The sequence below is a fragment of the Camelina sativa genome, chromosome 11 (assembly GCF_000633955.1).
Source record: "Camelina sativa cultivar DH55 chromosome 11, Cs, whole genome shotgun sequence".
NCBI classification, from domain to species: domain Eukaryota; kingdom Viridiplantae; phylum Streptophyta; class Magnoliopsida; order Brassicales; family Brassicaceae; genus Camelina; species Camelina sativa.
In genome coordinates, this window is record NC_025695.1 from 39,092,994 (window position 1) to 39,113,983 (window position 20,990).

The following is a 20,990-nucleotide window of genomic DNA, read 5'->3' on the forward strand; positions in this document are numbered from 1 at the left end:
ATTTCCTTTAACTGTCAAACCAATCATTAGTTGGTTCAACTCCATAAAGATCTATTTACTGTTACCATTCCATCTATTAGTCTGATGCAAAGCTTTTAAGACTTAAGAAACTTCGCAAAGTAACAAACAACATAAATATTTATTCTCGACGTTTTTTTTTGTTGTGTTCAGATAAATGGAAAGTTTTAATTGTGGTGTTTCAAGTAGTAATATGAAGGTTGAAAAACGTTAATAAGAACGTAACTTTTGTCTGCATTTAGACTTTGTTTAAAACATAACTTTTGTCTTTGTTTTTACTTTATTTTGCAAAGGAAAATCTCTTCCTTTGTTTTGCTTACAAGTGATGTTCTCTTGGAAAAAAACTGATTTATAATAATAACTCATCCATTTTTATTTTCATTGCTATTTTGTTTCAGGATCGCAAGAGACACGACTCAAAACATACAGCTAGCTTCAGAGCTTCAAACTCAAGAAGAATACAACACCATGACCACAACCACGAACTATACTAACCAAAACACACCAATTATATATCTGCACTCCTATACTCTTCCTGCTCAAAGCTCCTTTGGTTATCTACTTATCTTGAAACAAAAGATCCCTCTCTTACCGTACGTGGGATCAACACGAATAATATACCAACTTTAATTATAGTAGAGATTCATATAATTTTATCATTTTACTTTTCAAATAATTTCAATTGATTGCCCTTCGATCTTTTCTCATTGCACGATTTGATGACTTGGTTTACGGCGCTAAATGGACGTCTTCAATTTTTTTTTTTTTTTTTTTTTTGGTGTTTTATTGAGTTAACCAGAGTCTTTAATTTCTTTGCAACAAAATTAATGCACTTACACCAATATGATTAATTATTAGTGCACTGAACATGGATTACAAAGTTTACATTACCTATTCACATGTAAGCTATTCTCTTCGTATAGATAACTATTTTTTTTGTTGTAAATGTGTTACAAAGGTTTGAATTAGAGAATTTGTTAAGAGCATTATTTTGATAATATTACACAATATTTTATTCTAATTCATTTGTTATAGTATGTGTTACAAAGGTCTGAATTAGAGAATCTGTTAAAAGCATTATTTTGATTATATTACAAAAAAAAATTATTCTAATTTATTTTTCCGCGCATAGCTGGGGCCATGACACTAGTCGTGTTATAATGCTCAAACCAGATTATTGTTGATTGGTTATGGAATTATTGAAGACTTAAGTCAAGGTTTTTTTGTTGTTGATTATTTGGCCTTCTAAATTGTTTATGATGGCCTCATCCATATTCACATAAATTACTAAAAACACTTCAAAAGATAAATTCTCACCAGTCTAACAAAAAAAACTAAAAATAAATTATTTGCCTTCCACATTGTTTACGATTCCGAAACCATATTCACATGAAAAACATATCCCACCAATTTAAAAACCTAAAATACTTAACCAAACTTCAAATCACCACAAAGGCGGTTTCAAACCCTAGTTTCCACCGCCGTTTCTTCCACTCCCCTCAGCCTCATCCTCTCCCTCACCAGCCTCCTCGGGCCACGCCTGCGTCGGCGGCGACGGATAAATTCCCGGTGGATAATAATACTGCGGTACACCGTCGGGATGTGGCATAGGCGCAAAGCCGGGATCAGCGTCCTTAGGGACAACATCGAGAAGGAAGTCGTAGGTATAAGTGCCCGCCACTGCTGCGGATATATCCGATTTCTGAAGCGTGTGGCGTTTGTTCTCCTCGGCATGGCGCCACGAGCGGTTCGTGAGATCCATAATGAACATCTCGCAAGCCTTGGCGAAGAGGACCGGAGCGTCGGCTGAGACCATGTGCACATCAGGGTCGGCCTTCATAATCTTCTTTATTCGTGCCAATGGAAGCTGACGGTTTTTGAAATCTGTGACGTTTTCCATCTGCTCAATCCAGTAGTCACGTATGTGAGGGTTGGATGATTCCGTCTGCGGCGGCTGCGGCTGCGAGTACGACGGTGGTGGCTGGTTGTTGTTCTCCATTCTTTACAATTTCTAGGGATTTGTTTGTAGTCTGAAGGATTTTGATGAGAGGGTTTGCATATATTTAAAGGAAACCTAACGCGTAGATGGATACAGTGGGCTTCGAAGCAGACAATATTTTGTCCAAAATGAAATCTTGACACATTTAATTTTTTCTTTAGAGTATTTAGTACTAATAATAGTCTTATGTGTGTGACTGGTTGGTATTATAAAAGGCAAAAAGAGTAAAGTGAAATTTTGTTTTTTTACTTAAGCAAATTAAGATGTAATTTTAAACAAAAAAATTTAACTATGAAATACTCTAAAAAGAGGGAAATAATAAGGAAAAGCTAAAAGGTATATGTGTTGCACAACAAAAAAAAGAAGCTAAAAGGTATATGTTTCTTAACCTATAAGATTGAAAAGTAAATTTTTTTTACTAAAAAAAGGATTTTCTCATAGTGAAACGTAAAAAAAAATTCACCTTTTTTTGGCAAAACTTGTGTACATTTAATTTTCTATCTGTATAGTTATACAAATTTAGAATTTAACATATTTTTCGGCAAACAAAATCTACATTATATTTTTTTTAGTATTCTATGATTTAATTCAAAATAATAGCAAAATATTAATTACAAATAGTTACAAATTAGTGACGAAAATTTAAATAATAAATTTTGTAGCTAATTAGTTACAAAACGTAACTAAAAAATTACAAATAGCAACGGAAAAAAATTGAAGCAAATTTGCTACAAATTTAGAGACACAAATTGTTGTGGCACAAATACACACAATTAATAAAGATAGATGTTAAAATATATATATATATATATATATATATATATATATATAAAGATAAAGTGTGCTCAATACATTTTCGGTGTTTATTTAGATTATTCTTTATATTTCAAAATTATATATATACTCACACAAGTGGTTTATACAAAGATTTTTAAGCTATATGATCATATTTTTCTAGTGGTTTATACGAAGGGAAAAATCTTCGTATAAACCACTCGTGTGAGTATATATATAATTTTGAAATATAAAGAATAATCTAAATAAACACCGAAAATGTATTGAGCACACTTTATATATATATATATATATATATATATATATATATATAACATCTATCTTTATTAATTGGAATAAGAGTAATGCAAACTGTCAGTCAACCAGCTTGGGTTTACATCAAAGATTTGTTACATAGAGTTCATCAAAGAAGCATAATGAGAGAGTTTATCTTCAGCCTTATTTTCTTCATGACGAACATGTCCCAACGAAGAATATGGTAATTTGGACATCCAAAACCGTATATCATAGAGTAGGGTACATATCTTACGGTGATCTTTCCTTGTATTGATTAAATTGGTAAGTTCCAAATTGTCGCCTTCAAAGTTAACATAACGAAATCCTTGAAACCACGCCCCTTGAAGAACATGGAGAAAACCCAAAGCTTCAGCATGAAGAGAAAAATGTGACTGTTGTAGTTTCACACAACCCGAAAGAATCATCTGTCCATTGTTGTCTCGTATTATCCAACCTGAGTTGGTAAATCTGTCTTGTATGAAGCCGCTATCAAAGTTACATTTTAGCCAACCGTGGGAGGGGAATTCCAATGTTACATTATTCTTCTATTTGGCAAGTCAAAAGAGTAACTAGTTGTAGGAATATTCTCTGTTGGTGTACCCGTAGCTTCATACCATTCATTTGCTTTGTGTATCTTTTTTTTTTTGCTTCGGAGAGTGGAGAACGGTTGTTTCCAAAGATAAAATCATTGTGAGATTTTCGAATAAGCCACATCATCCAGAAGGGAAGTTTTTGTATATTAAGCGGGGCAATCTTCTGTTGTTGAATTGGAGTAACATACACAGATTTGCTTCAAAGTCATCAGTGAAAAACATTTGCCTGTCCAAGTTAACAGCGGAACATCGCCATACTGCTTCTGCAAACTGACAAGTGAAAAGCAAATGATTAATTGTCTCATCCCCATAACAACATAGTTAACAAACCAGATTAGCTGTGTTGGGTATAATTTTATCTTCTCTATTAAATAAATAAATTTCGTGGTTAGTTCGACAAATTTGGTAAATCAGGAGAAGCATAGAGAATATTCGCGAAGATATTGGATAGAGTCAACTTATATTCTACATGACAAAGTCAACACAAGTCTGCCAATCTACTAAGAGAAAAATCACGTGACTGACTTCGTCAATAGATTGAGAGTCACGTGATCGACGTTGTCACTAGGCCAAGAGCTTGTGACTGACTTTATCAATAGGCCGAGAGTCTCATGACTGATTTTGTCTACAGGCCGAGAATCTCGCGACTGACTTTGTCTATAGGCCGAGAATCTCGCGACTGACTTTGTCAATAGGCCGAGAATCTCACGACTGGCTTCGTCAATGGGCCGGAAGTCACATGACTGAATCTGTTAATGGACCAAGAGTCTAATGACCGACTTTACCAGTGAGCCAAGAGTCTAATGACCGACCCTCTCACAGATAGAGTCGGCAAGCCCAAGACATATCCTAAGGGATTAGGGTAAAAATATCTCTATATAAAAAGGAGAGCGGCCTCCACGAGAGGGGGGATCGAGAGCAAAGCAAGAAACCTAGAACACAAGACACACGACTCAAATCTAGAACGCGGCTAGGGTTTATAGATTAATTTGTTGTTACTTGAATTCTTGTATTTGAGCTCGAGACTTTGATCAATAATACGACAATTCAACTTCTATTTTTTTGTTTTCCATAGTCTCTAAACGAATCGATTTTTTTCTGGTTCTCAATCGTGTTGTTGTAGCAAGAGCCGCCGACAAACATCTCCATAGGAAGTGTTTTAGTTTCGGAGCTATAGGTAGTTTCCAAACTGTTTGTTTGAGATCAATGTTTAGCATCTGCTTCCTGAACATCAACATGAGTAGCAATCCAATTTATATTTCTACAAAAGTTAATTTTGATGTTATAAAGCATTTTTATAAATAAATAATGCGTCCCATTTCCATATATGTTTTAGAATCGATTGTATTTTCTATTTCTTATATTTCAAACCCCACAAAAACTAAAAAATAACAATACTTTTTTTTTGTTTTTTTATATACTTCAAAACCCAGTATTAAAATCACTAGCAAAATTAATAACATGCCTAAATTATATAATAGTAAATACAACTCGATAAAAATACTTATTGGCAAACAACGCGTCAAAACTTTGAACATGTTTACGGTGTGATGTGAATGTGTAATGCTCTTGTTCCTGAACGTTTATAATTATATTGCTGTGTCGTAGAAAAGCAAGGACGGGATTTGCTGAACGCTCGCTCAGAGAACTCATCACTTCCTATCCATGCAAGAATTGTTTTCTCAACAATCAATATAGAAGAGGTACGAAGGTCACTACTAAGCAGGTCTCTAGCACGGATGGAGATACCATAGTCTTTGGCTAGCTCACTACAGTTCTACAAGTTACGAAATGAATAAAATGGGAACTCTCAAAAGTTTTGCACGGATGGAGATACCACAGTCCTTACTATGTGAGTATGAGACTGACAAAAACAAATATTCTCACTGGTATTGGATTCTAATTTATGAAGAGTTTTGAAGAGTTTAATAAAATCATTAAAAGTGAATAAATGAAAGATTATTAAAGATTGCTAAAGAGTTTTGTTGATTAATTTTCTAAATTTTCTAAAATCTTGTAAAGTCTTCCAAACAATCCTTGTATTTTTGTGATACTTTCCATGACTTTATTTTGTAAAAAAGTGTCTAAAATCATGAACCGATAACATAATAATTGAACTCATTAACAATCATAGATTATTTTGTTTTAATTGAATACACAAAACTTTTAATGACTTTATAAAAGTTTGAATCCAATAACCCAAATTTGCTAAGATTTTAAATGACTTTTTACAAATCACAAACTAATAACACTAAACTTTAACAGACTTAAACAAAATCTTAATCTAATAACAACATATTCTACATAACTTTTAAAATCTTTAAAACTCTATTCAAATCTCAAACCAATAACCCCCACTAAGTAACAAACCTTAGTTTTCAAAGTCCTTAATATTTAGACCTTAATAATTGACAGTATAATTTATTTAATTATGATATTATAGTAAGTAATTGTATAATTTTCTTAATTTTTTTTCTTAAAGAATTAGCATCTTAAAATTAGAATTAGTATTATTTTTTATATACATATATAAACTATCTTATTTTTTACTCATATATGAACTATCTTTTTATATTTATTAAATTGTTAAAATTTTTAATTTCTTATAATTTAAAAATATGTTAAAACAAAGTTTTTGTATAACACAAGACAAAATCTTTAATTGTTAAATTGACATGTGTCGCGATCACATGAGTTACTAACTTTGAAAACCAAGGTTTATATAATAACATAATATTGAATACGCTATCAAATCATTCACCGATTGAAAAACTTAAGAAAATTACATTAATTTCTTATTTTGATTATCTTATTTTTCTTACATTATGTTAATCACTAATTTTAACACATTAAACCTTTTCATACTTTAATCACTTTTCTGTATAAATTTATTTTTACAATATGATTATAATAAATAATAATTGCAATTAAATTGCAAATATTTTCCTTATTAATTGCACATGTTTTCCTATCGAAATTAGTAATTTAATAGATAACTTTCCTAATAGATTACTTTTGGTTTTATATTTTAGGTTCAAAAATATTAATTATAATCCTTTTATTTTAAAGATTTTTTTTAATTTTCCTATAATTATTAAATAAATTTTCTTTTCACACATGTCAAAATAGTATCGCTATACTTGACACAAACAAATATTCTCATGGAACAAATATTAAGGTCTAAACAATTTTGCTGTTCTTCAATAATTTCTTTTGAATATTAAACATAAAATCAAAGTTTCATTCCAATCAGAAAACCCAGCATCAAGATACAATAGTTATTCCAACAACTTTCATGAAACAAAAATAAAAATTTAAAGGTAAAGCCACTGAATCAGTACCATACTAATACTGGACTCAGCTTCAATTAAGTTTCTTAAATCAACAAAAAAAAAAAACATAAAAGATAAAAAAGTGGATCTCCACTATGGAATTCTCCTCTTATATATCCCCTTGTACACCTGCACACAACAAACCTCGTTGTTACTTTCCATTTCAAGCTTTCCATATGTTTCATAATCAACTATAACATTGTTAATATTTTTCCACTACCTCATCAGCTTGCTCTCCTTTCCATTGCATTTTCAACTTCTCTCATCTCCTCCACAGTGAAAACTTTGAGAAGATCCGGTGACATAGCTGCTGGATCAAGCTCCAAGCAACCTTCTGGTGCATCCGGACCTTCTTCACCAGTAATTAATTTAAAAGACACTTGATGAGAAAACCTAAAGAGTTCTTCTCTAGGGTAAATCTTCCACGATGGATACTTTTTGAATACGGTGCGGAGTCCTGCGACTTTAACAAGTGGTGCAACTTCCACACTTCCTTCGTCATCAATATCTTCCAACACTTGTACCATATCGTAATGGTTCATTTCTTCCGGTGAAGTGTAGAGGTTCCATGCCGGTGACCAGTTTTTAAACAGTGCCCACACATTTCCTTTTTTCGGATATATGTGCACCAATGCTTTATCACCTTTTTGCCACTCGACTCTATGTGAGAATGAGTGCAGCGTGTCGTACTTGATGCGTTTCCCAATTGAGAAGTTTCCGCTCGTCTTGTAATAACATGATTCGATCCATCTCATTGGACCCAGTTCGTCATTTTTCCTGCTGTTAAGCCAAGACATGCGCAGCTTAAACGGTTCCCGAGAGACAACCTTATGCACCAGTGCATAAATCCTTGGCATTCCATATTCATCATAAAGAGCCCATACCTCGTTTTCTTGAAAGGAATCTTTGGTTCGATCTTGGTCGAAGTCGTAGAAGTCTGGATCTGGGACACTCATATCTACCTCATAAGGGTCATAGTACTCCTCATTAAAAATCGCTAGACCTTCCCCTTCTTCACCATTGTTGGAGTCTTGAAATGTTTCGGCAGCTGCTGCACCAATGTTGTTGCATAGAGAATCTTCCATCAGGTCTTCATCAAGATTGTACAAGTCAGGATCTGAGACACTCGTTTTTACCACATAAGGTTCCTCCTCCTCATTAACAATCTGTACTCTTTCCCCTCCATCACCATTATTGGAGTCTTGAAATGTTTCGGCAGCTGCACTAACGTTGTTGTTGTGTTGAGAACCTTCCATCAGGTCTTCATCAAAATTGTAGAAGTCATGATCTGGAACACTCGTATCTACCACATTAGGGTCCTCCTCCTCTTTAACAATCTCTACTCCTTCCCCTTCATCACCATTGTTGGAGTCTTGAAATGTTTCGGCAGCTGCACCGATGCTGTTGCATTGAGAATCTTCCATCAGGTCTTCATCAAAATTGTAGAATTCATGAGCTGGAACATTGTTAAATTCAGTATCTAGGAGACTCGTATCTACCATATCAAGGTCCTCCTCACTAATACCCTTTACTCTTTTCTCTTCTTCCCATTCCTCTTGAAGTGTTTTTGTTCCGGAAGACGATGCACCATTATTCATGTGTTGATGAGAAGCGGGAACATACATGTCAAGACTCGTCTCCGTAGCATCCAAAGCAATTTGAACCAAACTTGGAGTAAGCACGTGCGTATCACCTCTGATCCCTGCGTCGTCTTCGCTGATTCTTCTACACTGAGGAGCATGAAGCTCATTTGTTGATAAAGGCTCCTTTCGTTTTCTTTCTCCTCCATTTATCATCCCTGATTGGTTTACAGGACTAGTAACTCCCGATGGAGAATCAGCATTTTCAAACCGAACTCTTGATGAAGGTTGAGCTTCGGGTCTCTCACGAACCTGCGTGTTCTTTTCTTCAGATATGTGTCTATAGGCATCCATAAGTATTTTCGTTGCTTCATCAGTGCCACCAATAGAGTCGTCAATGTCAGAGAAAATGGTTGAAGATAATGTGATGAAACGTGCAATAACTGTTCCAATATCCTCGGATGGGTCTGCTGATAAAATACCATACCAATCAACTTCACCATTGATCTTCTTCTCATAAGCCATATGCACGTCAAGAACTGCATTTAGACGGACAACACCAAGAAGATTAGGATCAAGAGTCATTGCCTTGACCGCAAACTCTTTGGCCGCATTTAAAGCACCAGCATTAAACATCTCCACAGCTGTCGCTTTCGCTCTTCTAGCTTCTTCTTGGATCCTTGCTTCGTCCATTTGTAGAATCTCTTCGTAGAAATAGATCCTATACAAGAGATAGACATTGTAAGTGCCGATACTTAAATAATGCTAAAAGCAGAAAGTGGGAAAGCTTTTTCTCAAAGTACAAGTTTCATTATTCAACGTAAATCAAATCTTCAAGCCATTAGACCAACTTTACCCAGTAAAGGCAACATAGATAATTAACAATACCAAATCTATGCAACTATAAGTGATGGAAAGAGATGTTGAAATAGTTTGTTTTGGAGCAAAAGTTCGTTAAATATAATAAAGCTTGAGATAGATCCCTTAAGATTATTTATGAATTCTTAGATACATAATCGATCGAAATTTTGTTCCATAATAACGTAGGGTTAGAGTTTGGGGGTGAGATCCGTTGAAAAAACAGATTTTTTTTTTTTTTTAAATGTAACATACATCTGCAAACTCAAAGAGTTCTAAAAGGCTTTACCATGATTGATCTCATTTATTCTACCACAAACATAAACCAGTGATCAAATAAATTGACAGACCAAAACAACATTTTCTAAAATCTGGTATCCCCAAAAAATTTAGACCGAGAGAGAGAGAGAGAGAGAGAGAGAGAGAGAGAGAGAGAGAGAGAGAGAGAGAGAGAGAGAGAGAGAGAGAGAGAGAGAGAGAGAGNATTTACAAACGAGCAAGATACAAAGCACATATTAATCTAAAGCACATATTAATCTAAAGAGCTAAAGAGAACAAAAGACGATATGCACGGTCAAGAAACTATACCTCTGCGTTGAGAGTGAGATGGGAAGAACAGCTTCTGACTTGTGGGTGATTTTGTTCGTATCTTCTTCTTATTCTGTGACGTTGAAGTTAGAAAAACCTCGTTCGAGAGATCAAATTTATAGGATATGACTTGTGGGTGATTTTGTTCTATTCTTCTTCTTCTTTAACGTTTTGAGAGATCAAATTTATAGGATGATGAATGGGGGTTAGTGCATGCATATGAGAGATTATGAGATTTATGGTGTAAATTTTACAATGTTTTCTACCTTGACAAATCAGATATGCCTAGTCATTTTTCCCCTTCAGTCAAAACACTCCTTTCTCGACTTTATATTGTTTCCATAAACAAAATCTCATTTTGTAGAATAGTATCATTAATATTTAAGTTTTTTTTTAATTTCTTTTCTAATTTAAAGAAAATGTACTTTTGACTAAAGAATGTTTTTTTTAATAATATCTAAAAAGGTAACCAGAGTATCTCTACTCTTAAGTCTAAACCAAAACAGTTGATGATATTTGGAACTTTAGATAGGTGGGTCAATTGAAATAGGTGGGTCAATTGACCTGGGTAAATTATTGAAATAAGTCATTTTGCATGTGAATTATAAACGTATCCGCAGCAATGTTGGTTTTCTTCTAAGTATGACTCTCCTAACCTAAGATCGATCCTCCAATATCACACCAACAAGTTGCTTTTTTTTCTTTCTTTTCAATCACAACTGTTTAAAAACAATTATTGACCCCCGCTAAAATTTTCTTCTGGTCCGCCACTACTAGTTGGCCGATGTTTTCCTCGTTTTGAAGTTAGTAGTGTTCAATTTGGCAGATGATCTTGGGATTGAATTTCACTTTCTACATTTTTTTTTTTTAATTGTGCCGGGTTTTGTTTCTCTTTTTGTATTTTTGCTTCCTGGGGTATCCTTTTAAATTAAATGTACATGTCTAGTTTGATGCCAAGTACGAGATATTATTGTTGTCTTGTCACACTAATTGATAATATTTGTAGCAGTCAATCACTATGTAACAATTACAAGGCATACATCATTTGTTTACAATCCTTGGTTTTTAATTATATCTATAACTGCAGTTTAACGGTTATCTTTTAGTTTTTTTCTTACAGTTAAATATATTGTGATTAGGATCTACCTTATGGTTCTTGAGCAACTATTTCATTTGCAACCAGTGGTTTTGAGTTTGTAACTTCCCTTTACGTTTTTCGTTTTCCTATTTCTTTGACTAATCTGGGTGATTCAAATGTGGGTTGCTCGGTAATATTCGTTAAATAGTGAGCTTAAAATCTATAGATCCATATATATTTTCCCTAGCTCTAAATAATATATTTCTTTTAATCTCAATTTCAACCTTATATGATGATATTGTAAGAAAATAATTATTTCCTGTCCATGTTATTTAATTGGGTTTGTTATATTTTATTTTTAATAATCATTTGGTAACTAAAATAACAAGTGTTAAGTTATATGTGATGCTTATCCTTATAAAGACAAGTGTTAAGCTACATGTCATGCTAAAGCTTATAAAAGCACAAGTTTTAAGTTGCATATTTTGTTTAGGTTCAATGAACCAAGCTTGAGAAGCAATGCTAGACATTTGTCCTCACACTTGTCACCAATGTCTTCATCTCAAGTCTCTACTATAATGAATGGCTGAGATTAAATTAGACGACAAAACCCTTATGAGGAGTGAGGTCCTCTTCCCTCCAATAAATAGATAGTTTGCTCCATCACAAATCATCACAAGAACAAAACAACACATAGAGAAAAGAGTTTATAAAAAAAGGGAGAGAAACCTTATCTTGCACCTAAAGATCATCTAAGAGTTTATTTTCAAGTCTTCAAGCCATTAAAGAAGAAGAAATCATTCAAGTAAGCATCATTTCTATAATGAGTGGAGTTAGTACTTTAATCCTTTTTATGATTCTATTATGTGATTAATATAGATGTTTAAGATCTTAGGGTTTATGTTGAAAATATGTTAAATATGTGGTATCAGAGCTTATGGTTATGAACATCTAATTAATCCATTAAGAATAATAGATTTATGGTTTAAAGAACTGAAAATTAAAGCTTTAAGTTATGATGTTTGTACACTTGAATTTTTGTTTGATTTAAGCTTCAAGTTACAATCTTTGTTTAAATTAAAAAAAAATTCTAAGTGATAAAAGATTGGTTTCTCTTAATGTGCATAATTAAGAAATTGATATCACCATAATGGGTTTATCTTTATAATGATTTGCAAATAGAAAACCAAAATATTTAAAAATTAATATGTTAATGTATTAATTAGCTATTCACATGTAGACTATTGACATATGATCAATAATTTATTAGAATGTTTGTATGTGAGTTAATTAAGTATATCCACAGATAGCTCAATTAATCTAAAACATCATTCGAAAAAAATTTCTGAAAGCTATGACATTAGCATATGTTATAATGACTACCCATATGAGCATTATAATTTGAAGTCATATGCATTCAATAATTTCTGTTAATGTGTTGTTTAAATTTTGAACCTCAATTAAAGCTTGTTATATCTATAAATCGCAACATCATTTCTTGCTAGTTTGTCATCTATGGTCTCTATTGTTCCGATCTTAGCTGGAACAACTTCTCAAAATGGAAAGAGAAAGTTGAGATCACATTAGGAGTATTAGATATGGATTTGGCATTTCGTGAAGAAGAGCCGGATCTCTTAACTATATAATTAGTACTGAAGAAGAAAAGGCTCTCCATAAAGCTTGGGAGAAAGCGAACAGACTAAGCATGATGTTTTTAAAAATGACTATAGCTAGCAATATTAAAACTTCCCTTTCAGATGCAGATAAATCTAAAGCTTATCTAGCAGCTATAGAAGAGCGTTTTAAGACTGCAGACAAATCCCTTGTAGGGAAACTTATGGCAGTTCTTACAACCATTAAGTATGATAGGACAAGGTCTATACATGAACATTGCATTGAGATGACCAACCTTGCGGCTAGACTAAAGAATTTAGAAATGAGTGTGGACGATTCATTTCTTGTCCAATTTATCCTAAATTCACTACCTCCTCGGTATGGATCATTTTAGATCAATTATAATGCAATTGATGAAAGGTAGACATCTAATGAATTTGCTTATAAACTAATCCAAGAGGAGACTAGACTTGGTCGGGAAGGCATTAAAGTTTCTCATTATGTTCAAGGATCTGGACCTAAAGTTGGGAAAAGACATAAAAAGAGCCATCAAATAACACAACCCACAATGAACGATTTCAATCAAGTTAATCCAAAGAAAAATGCAAAGAAAGATTACAGGTGGAACTTTTGTAAAAAGGTTGGACATTTTCAGAAAGATTGCCCTAAAATAAGAGAATGGTTTGAAAAGAAAGGTAATCCTATGGGTTCTATAAGCTTTTTTGAATCTAATCTTACTCATGTTTCTTCCAAAACTTTGTGGATTGATAGCGGTGCTAATGTACATGTAACAAATTCCGTACAGGGATTCCTTACTGATACTAGGACTTTTGTGTCTTCTAGTAGGTTCAATTAACCTTATGTGTTATAGTACTTAAGGTGTCAATCCAAATAGGATGTTGCTAGCAATCAAGATGCAATCAAGCAATCAAGATGCAATCAAGCAATCACAAGTCAAGCCAATTAAAAGAGTGGTTTTATCTCTAACTATCCTAGAATGATTAGAATGCAAAACGGAAATGAGTTACACAACTAGAAACGAGAATGCATGACAAGAAGCGAAAATGAATGAAAATAGAAATGAGTCTAAACATGAACTAAACAGCAAGAAGCGAAACAGTCTCAGGAATGCAATAAAAATCAGAAAGAAAGAAGTCATAAGGATGAGAGTAATTGATGTCGGTGGAGTATCCTAGTCTATAGAGTGTTTAAAATGCAACAAGCAAACTATCTCTAAACAATGAACATCACTACTTAGCTTAATCCAATCTCTTGACAGAAGCTACTCAAACTCAACCACTTCCAAACCTAGCTCTCGCTAAAGAAACATGATCAAGCAGGCATGCCAAACAAGTTCCTTCACGTTAACGAACATCCTAGACAACTAATCTCTTAGACTAGGAATGTAAGTCTCGGGCACTAGTTGGTCAGAAATTTCCTTTTGGGTGTGGAAATGTCTAAGCCCTAGTTCCAATTGATCAGAGATAAACTAGTATTTCTAACTCTAGTCCAGAAGGGAATCATACAAATCAAAGCTTAAACACCCTACATCCTAAGATCCTCCACCTAATCTATCCCATCCTCAAGAACTCTAACACTACTCGGATCTAGAAATCATCATCAACGATACAAAATCAGAAAAAATTGAATCAAACATCATTAATAGATAAAAATGGGAAGAACAAATTTGTAGAAGAAATCAAATGCAAAAACTGAATAAACTCAAAGATGTCGGATTACAAAGTCTCCAAACGTTTTAGGTGGCTAGGTAAAACCTTAAGGAAAAGAACAAAACTAGATAAAAGATGTCTCAGGCCAAGACTTAACAAAATTTATTTATAGTAAAAACATGTAAATTCCTAAAACTTAAAACGACAAGGCAAAGAGTCGGTTTGGAAATCTCCTGAAGCGTGTGAGACGGGTGTATACGCATCCACTAAAACGATGATAACTCTTGAACCATACCTCTGATTGGCTTGAAATAAACTCCATTGGAAATCTGACTCAATTACCTACAACTTTGATGAAGACATCGAAGGCTGAATCCCAAGGAAATATCTTCACTCGACTCGATCAAAGAGGTGGATGAAGTCGGATAACTGGCGTTGTCGGTCGAGCGGGATGACATCCATTCCAGGCATGATGGATCGAGTGGGGTGCTGGTGCTTCTTCCTGGTAGTGCGTCCAAGTCGCATGTCGGTCGAGTCACATTGCTTCTCCTTCGGGAGCGTCGCTCGAGTCGCATGACGTCTATTCCGGGCATGCTTGGTCGAGCCGCATGTCTCAACCTCCATTTGGTTCCAATAGTCTGGACATCTCCTAAACAACTGAAATAACTCCAATATGCAAGATGTATGCAAGGCCAATGCAAAGACTACCTAGATATGCATATTATGCAAAAGAGACTAAAAACAATGCAAAACAATGAGTTAAGAGAACAAAATGAATAACAAATGCATGATGAAAGATTGTAAAATATATACATATCACTTACGATCCAACCATAAATTCAAGTGAAAACTACTTACTGATGGGAATTCAAGACAAGGCACCAGTTGAAGCTGTTGGCACCTATCGTCTCATTTTAGATGGTGGATTTTGTCTCGATTTATATCACTCTTTATGTTCCATCTATTCCCGTAATTTAGTTTCTGTAAGCAAACTTGATTTGGCTGGTTTTAAATCTACTCAAGGAGATGGTTGTTTTAATATATTTCTGACTCTAAACGAATTGGTTCTGGAATATTAGTTGATGGTCTTTATATGTTAAAACTGGCTAATCAACCTTATGAGACACATCTCTCCTTGTATTCTGAAAAAAGACTTAAAAATAAAACATGTAATGATGACTCATATTTCTTGTGGCATAAATGCGTAGGACATATTTCTTATTAAGAAGATTAACTCATACGAGGAGATCTGCTATTTCTGATGACTTTGTGATTTATCAAATAAAATCTAGAGAAGAAAACATTAAAGATCTGATTTCTTATTCAAAAGCCATAAAAGATGTTAATTCTAATAAATGGATTGATGCCTGTAAAGATGAAATAGACTCGATGGTTAAGAATGAAGTTTGGGACATCGTTACGTTGCCTGATGGACACAAAACAGTCGGGTGTAAGTTGATCTTTAAGACCAAACTCGACTCTAATGGCAATGTAGAACGATATAAAGCCAGACTTGTAGCCAAAGGGTTAGTCAAAAAGAAGACATCAATTATAGTGAGACTTTTTCACCTGTGTCTAGAAAAGACTCTCTCAGAATTATCATGACATTAGTAGCTTAGTATGATCTCGAGTTCCATCAAATGCATGTGAAAACTGCCTTTCTTAATGGAGACTTGCAAGAAGAATTCTATATGTGCCAACCTAAAGGATTCATAATCGAAGGCCAGGAAGATATGGTTTGCAAATTGAAGAAATCAATATATGGACTGAAACAAGCTTCGAGACAATGGTATCTAAAGTTTGATGAAACCATCACGAAATTCGGTTTCAAAGAAAATGTTGTGGATCCATGTATATACCTCAAGATCAGTGGGAGTAAGTTCATATTTTTTGTATTGTATGTTGATGATATCTTATTAACCAGTAATGATCTTTGTCTACTACATGAGACTAAGAGTTATACCCTAACCTTAGCATTTTTAGGTTCTTAACCTTAGGAATTTGCATTTAGGCTACTTAGGGTGCTGCATTGCTGCATTTGTGCATTTTGGATGAAAACAGGTGCTTTGGAGCCCAAAAAGGGCAAAAATGAGGTAAAACCCAAACATGTACCCGATGGAGCCATCGTGCGAGAAGAACAGTCCGAACCGTAACCCGATCAAAGAGGATCCGAGCACAGGAAGAACAATCCGAAGCCCTACACGAGGAACTACCCGATCAAAACCTCGTGCAGACCTTCGGGCAGAGCTGGACAATTAGGTCAAAGGGGTTTCCATATTTAAACCCCCTTCTTTCTTCTCGCCAAAGGAGAGCCGCAAACACTCACGAATCTAGAGAGAGAGAGAGAGAGAGAGAGAGAGAGAGAGAGAGAGAGAGAGAGATTTTACTATTTTCAAGCTTTGTTAGGATTTTATTTTTACTTCTTTTAACTACTTTTTCATTTGCGTTCTGTATTTTTCATTACTTCAGTTTTCCTTTTTATTCAATGTAATTCATATTCTTTGCTGTTTTCATATTGTTTCTGAGCAATGAATCAAGGTTTCTAAGGATGGGATAGGCGAGTATGTGTTCTTGATCGATTAGGATGTCTTAGGTTGATTGTTTTTATGAAAATTCCTTTCTAGATTGGTATGCTTAATGATAGTTTCAGACCGAGAGGTTGAGATTAGATCTAGGGTGTTTTGCCATCGAGAGATGTTTGTTGAAATGCTTGAACCAACCAATACTAGAGATTTACTCACTTAGCCTAAGAGATTAGATGTGTAAAGAGTTTATTGACAATAATGAATCAGATTTTAAAGCCTGCTTAGTCATGTTTCTCCAACGAGAGTTAGGTAGGGGAATGATTAAGGTTGATTGTTTTTACCACGAGAGTGGATTTGCAAGGTTTAGAGATTCATTGTCTAGGGAATATTTTTCTTGAGACATGTGAGACATCCCAAATTGATCAGGAACACTTATGAGTCAATTACCCTATCCTTTAGAGCTTTCGTATTTGATTGTTTAAGCCTTTCGTCTATAACTCGATCCTTTACCCGAACTGGTACTCGATCACCAACCTCTTGTAAACCCTCGAGTTGTTCATCTTTGTGTTGTTGATTCTTCAGTTATCCGACCACCCACTCGATCCGGTACTCGAATGCTTGCATCATGTACTTATGTTGTGTGGTTCTTGTTTTTATTTGCTTTTTATTTTCCTTAGGTTGATAGTCAAAAACCCACACCATTGCTTAGCTCGACTTGCATTGTTCTGATCATATCTTATCTACTAACATCACAACCATTTGGATGGATAACCCTTTGTACTACCCTTCAGAATGGTGGGTAGATTTCAGAGTAACCCAGGACTTGCTCATTGGAAAGCTATGCGAAGAAAGTTTTGAGATACCTAAAGGTAACAAGAAACTAATCAACACATCCACAAATGGTTGGATTTTCAGACTCAGATTTTGGTGGATATGAAGATTCTAGGCAATGTACTCTCGGCTTATGTGTATCTCCTTGGTGGAGGTGCCATTTCATGGAGATATAACATATACTAACGACCAAAAGAAAATATAACATATTATGCCGACCTTATGATTCCCGAATATAACCATTATACTAACGACAAAGTGGGAGAATGTAAAAAAATAATTATTTCTTACCCATGAATGTGGTCGTATAGTTAGTAGGTTATTTAATTGGATTTGTTATATTTTGTTTTTAATAATCATTTGGTAACCAAAATGACAAGTGTTAAGCTATATGTCATGTTTATGATTATAAAGACAAGTGCTAAGCTACATGTCATGCTAAAAGGAAAAAAGGCCAAAATCAACCCCAACTATTTGCCAAACGCTTTTTTATACCTAAACTTCAATACCCTGCAAATAACAATCTGAACTATATTAAAATTCAAATTTTCTACCTAAACTATATAAAATGTTGTCAATTTCAACCTATGTTCGAACAATGTTAAATTAGAGTTTAACGATGTTGAGTTAGACGATCTGTGTCATCCACATGACACTGGGAACAAAACTAAGTTGTTTTGGTTATTTTTAGGTGTGTTGTGGCAAGAAACAAAACGTTTGACAAAAAATAGAGTATTGGAGTCCGTTTTCGGGTGTGTTGTGAGACTTCATTTTTGGTCATTTCTTGCTAGAAAATACCCAAAAATGACCAAAACGACATAGTTTTGGTTAGTCCCAGTGCTACTTTGAAGTCACAGACCGTCTGACTCAACATCATTAAACTCTGATTTAACATTGTTCGAACAGAGGTTGAAATTGACAACATTTTATATAGTTTAGGTAGCAAATTTGAATTTTAACACAGTTCAGGTTGTTATTTGCAGGGTGTTGAAGTTTAGGTATAAAAAAGCGTTTAGTAAATAGTTGGGATTGATTTTAGCTGTTTTCCCCATGCTAAAGCTTATAAGAGGACAAGTGTTAAGTTGCATGTTGTGTTTATGTTCAATGAACACAGATTGAGAAGCAATGCTAGACACTTGTCCTCACACTTGTCATCAATGTCTTCATCTCTACTATGATGGATGGTTGATATTAAATTAGAAGACAAAACCCTTACGAGGAGTGAGGTCTTCTTCTCTCCTATAAATAGATGGTTTGTTCCATCATAAATCATCACAAGAACAAAACAACATATAAAGAAAAAAGTTTAGAGGAAAGGGAAGAGAAACCTCATCTTCCACCTAAAGATCTTCTAAGATTTTTTTTTCAAGTCTTCAAGCCATTAAAAAAAACCATTCAGGAAAACATCATTTCTATAATGAGTGAATGTATTACTTTAATCCTCTTTATGATTCTATTATGTGATTAATATAGATGTTTAAGATTTTGGGGTTCATTTTAAAAATATGTTTAACAGATATAACTATATACAATTCATTTATGTTTTATCTAAAAAACCTGTAACAACGAATTGACGGTTTGAATCAGTATAGAGTTGACACCCAAAATGTAGTTGCATAATAAAATCAAATAAATTTGCATACTAATGCCGTTGATAATTAAGAAGCTGGAAAAACTAATTAAACCGGCTTTAGGTTTTGGAAAATATTTTTGGTTAGATCCTAAAACTTAATCTAACACAAATTAAAGGCCATAAAACATAACACAAAAATGCCAAAATTGGTTAAAATCCATATATATGAAAAGTACTTGTGAATAAGAACCAAGTACCAAATCGTAAAATGGTGATAAAATCATAATATAATTGAATAGATAAGTTGTAAACTAAAGTTCTTTAAAGCTTGCCAAATTTCGTTGAAAGATTAAGATCAAAATAAACCGTTTTTCTCACGAAATTCCGTTAGAAAACTAAGCAGGATTCACCATATGAAAACAAGCTGAAACTTTTTTCAAACAGATCTAAGGTTTCAAAATTAGGTTTGTCATTGCTAGATCTCGGTATCTTGTTGCCTTTATAATGACTGCAAACACACAGAGTTCTGAACAGGGACAATTAGTGATATATAGAGTCTCCAATACGCTTATATTTGTATGCATAAATTAATTAGAAGGATCACTAGAAGGTTATGTTTCTATGAGTAATAATTGAAGACATTGTATGCATAAATTTATATGAAGCAAATATGCATAAACCATTAGACTGACATGAAAGACTACACATAACATTTAACATTCAACCACAAAAAAAAAATAAATAAATAAAACATAACATTTCACAACGACAACCATAAAAAAAAGTTAAAATCCTTCCAAATGCGGATACAAACTCAAATCGAAATATTAATTTCCACCATTTCCTCCACTTCCCCCAGGCACATCCTCTCCCACAGGACCCTCACCAGGCGCCACGGTCCAAGTTCCCGGCCACGACTCCAGTACGTCACCGAATATCCCACTACCATCAACAACAGGAGTTCCTATCACCATTCCCGGTGGCAGTTCTCCATCTTCGTGATCTGGCTTGGCCTTGGGCTCCTCCTCCTCATGGACAACATCAAGAAGAAAATCCATCTTGAACGTTCGACCAACTGCGGCGGCTATATCTGGTCCGCGGATCGTTGTGTGTTTGTTCTCCTGGGCATGGTTCCACGCACGCATGGTGAGATCCATGATGAACATTTCACTGGCCTTCGAGAAGACGACAGCAACCTCAGCTGCGAGCATAGACACATCCGGATCAAACTTAACGATTCTCTTTATCTTAGCCAAGGGAAACTCATGATTCTTGAAATCTAAGTCACCTTCCATCTTATTTAACCAGTAGCGTTTTAGCTTCGGGTTATCTTGGGGCGGCTGGTTACTTTTGTTCTCCATATTCACAGTTTTAAAGGTTTTTCTGGTTTGAAGGTTGAGATTTTGATGGGAGCTGGTGCACATATATAAAGGAAAACTGAAGTGTATACAAGATATGGTGGGGTGGGAATTAGCGAAACTTGTCACTGATATGTAATCATTACCCATTTATGATTTTGTTCAAATGTATCTTCTAATAAAAAGAAAGTGATTTATATTTACTTAAAGTGTATACCAATTAAGGGGATTTTTTTTTTTAATTATTGAATAAGGAAATATGTAAAGAAATTAGAAATATAACTATATATATATATATATAT

The 20,990-nt window shown here is 34.2% G+C and overlaps 3 protein-coding genes across 3 annotated transcripts; all 3 read right to left on the reverse strand.

Moving 5' to 3' along the window:
* Window positions 1,348–2,042, reverse strand: LOC104725565 (nuclear transcription factor Y subunit C-6-like). The gene has a single exon (XM_010444236.2). The coding sequence runs from the start codon at window positions 2,015–2,017 to the stop codon at window positions 1,487–1,489; it is 531 nt and encodes a 176-aa protein (XP_010442538.1). The 5' UTR covers window positions 2,018–2,042; the 3' UTR covers window positions 1,348–1,486.
* On the reverse strand, window positions 7,238–9,286 carry LOC104728770. Its single transcript, XM_010447706.1, has 2 exons — window positions 7,711–9,286; window positions 7,238–7,620 (listed from the first exon to the last, which is right to left on the reverse strand). The coding sequence occupies exons 1-2, from the start codon at window positions 9,284–9,286 to the stop codon at window positions 7,238–7,240; spliced, it is 1,959 nt and encodes a 652-aa protein (XP_010446008.1).
* Window positions 20,067–20,708, reverse strand: LOC104725566 (nuclear transcription factor Y subunit C-8-like). The gene has a single exon (XM_010444237.2). It carries the CDS (start codon window positions 20,689–20,691, stop codon window positions 20,158–20,160), a length of 534 nt encoding a protein of 177 aa, XP_010442539.1. The 5' UTR covers window positions 20,692–20,708; the 3' UTR covers window positions 20,067–20,157.

Bases quoted from the DNA above. Each gene is read 5' to 3' on its own strand.
- LOC104728770 (XM_010447706.1), bottom strand. From the start codon at position 9,286: ATGGACGAAGCAAGGATCCAAGAAGAAGCTAGAAGAGCGAAAGCGACA. The intron at 7,621-7,710 runs GCATCAAGTACG...ATCCGAAAAAAG, and splicing joins AAACTTCTCAATTGGGAAAC to GAAATGTGTGGGCACTGTTT.
- LOC104725566 (XM_010444237.2), bottom strand. From the start codon at position 20,691: ATGGAGAACAAAAGTAACCAGCCGCCCCAAGATAACCCGAAGCTAAAA.
- LOC104725565 (XM_010444236.2), bottom strand. From the start codon at position 2,017: ATGGAGAACAACAACCAGCCACCACCGTCGTACTCGCAGCCGCAGCCG.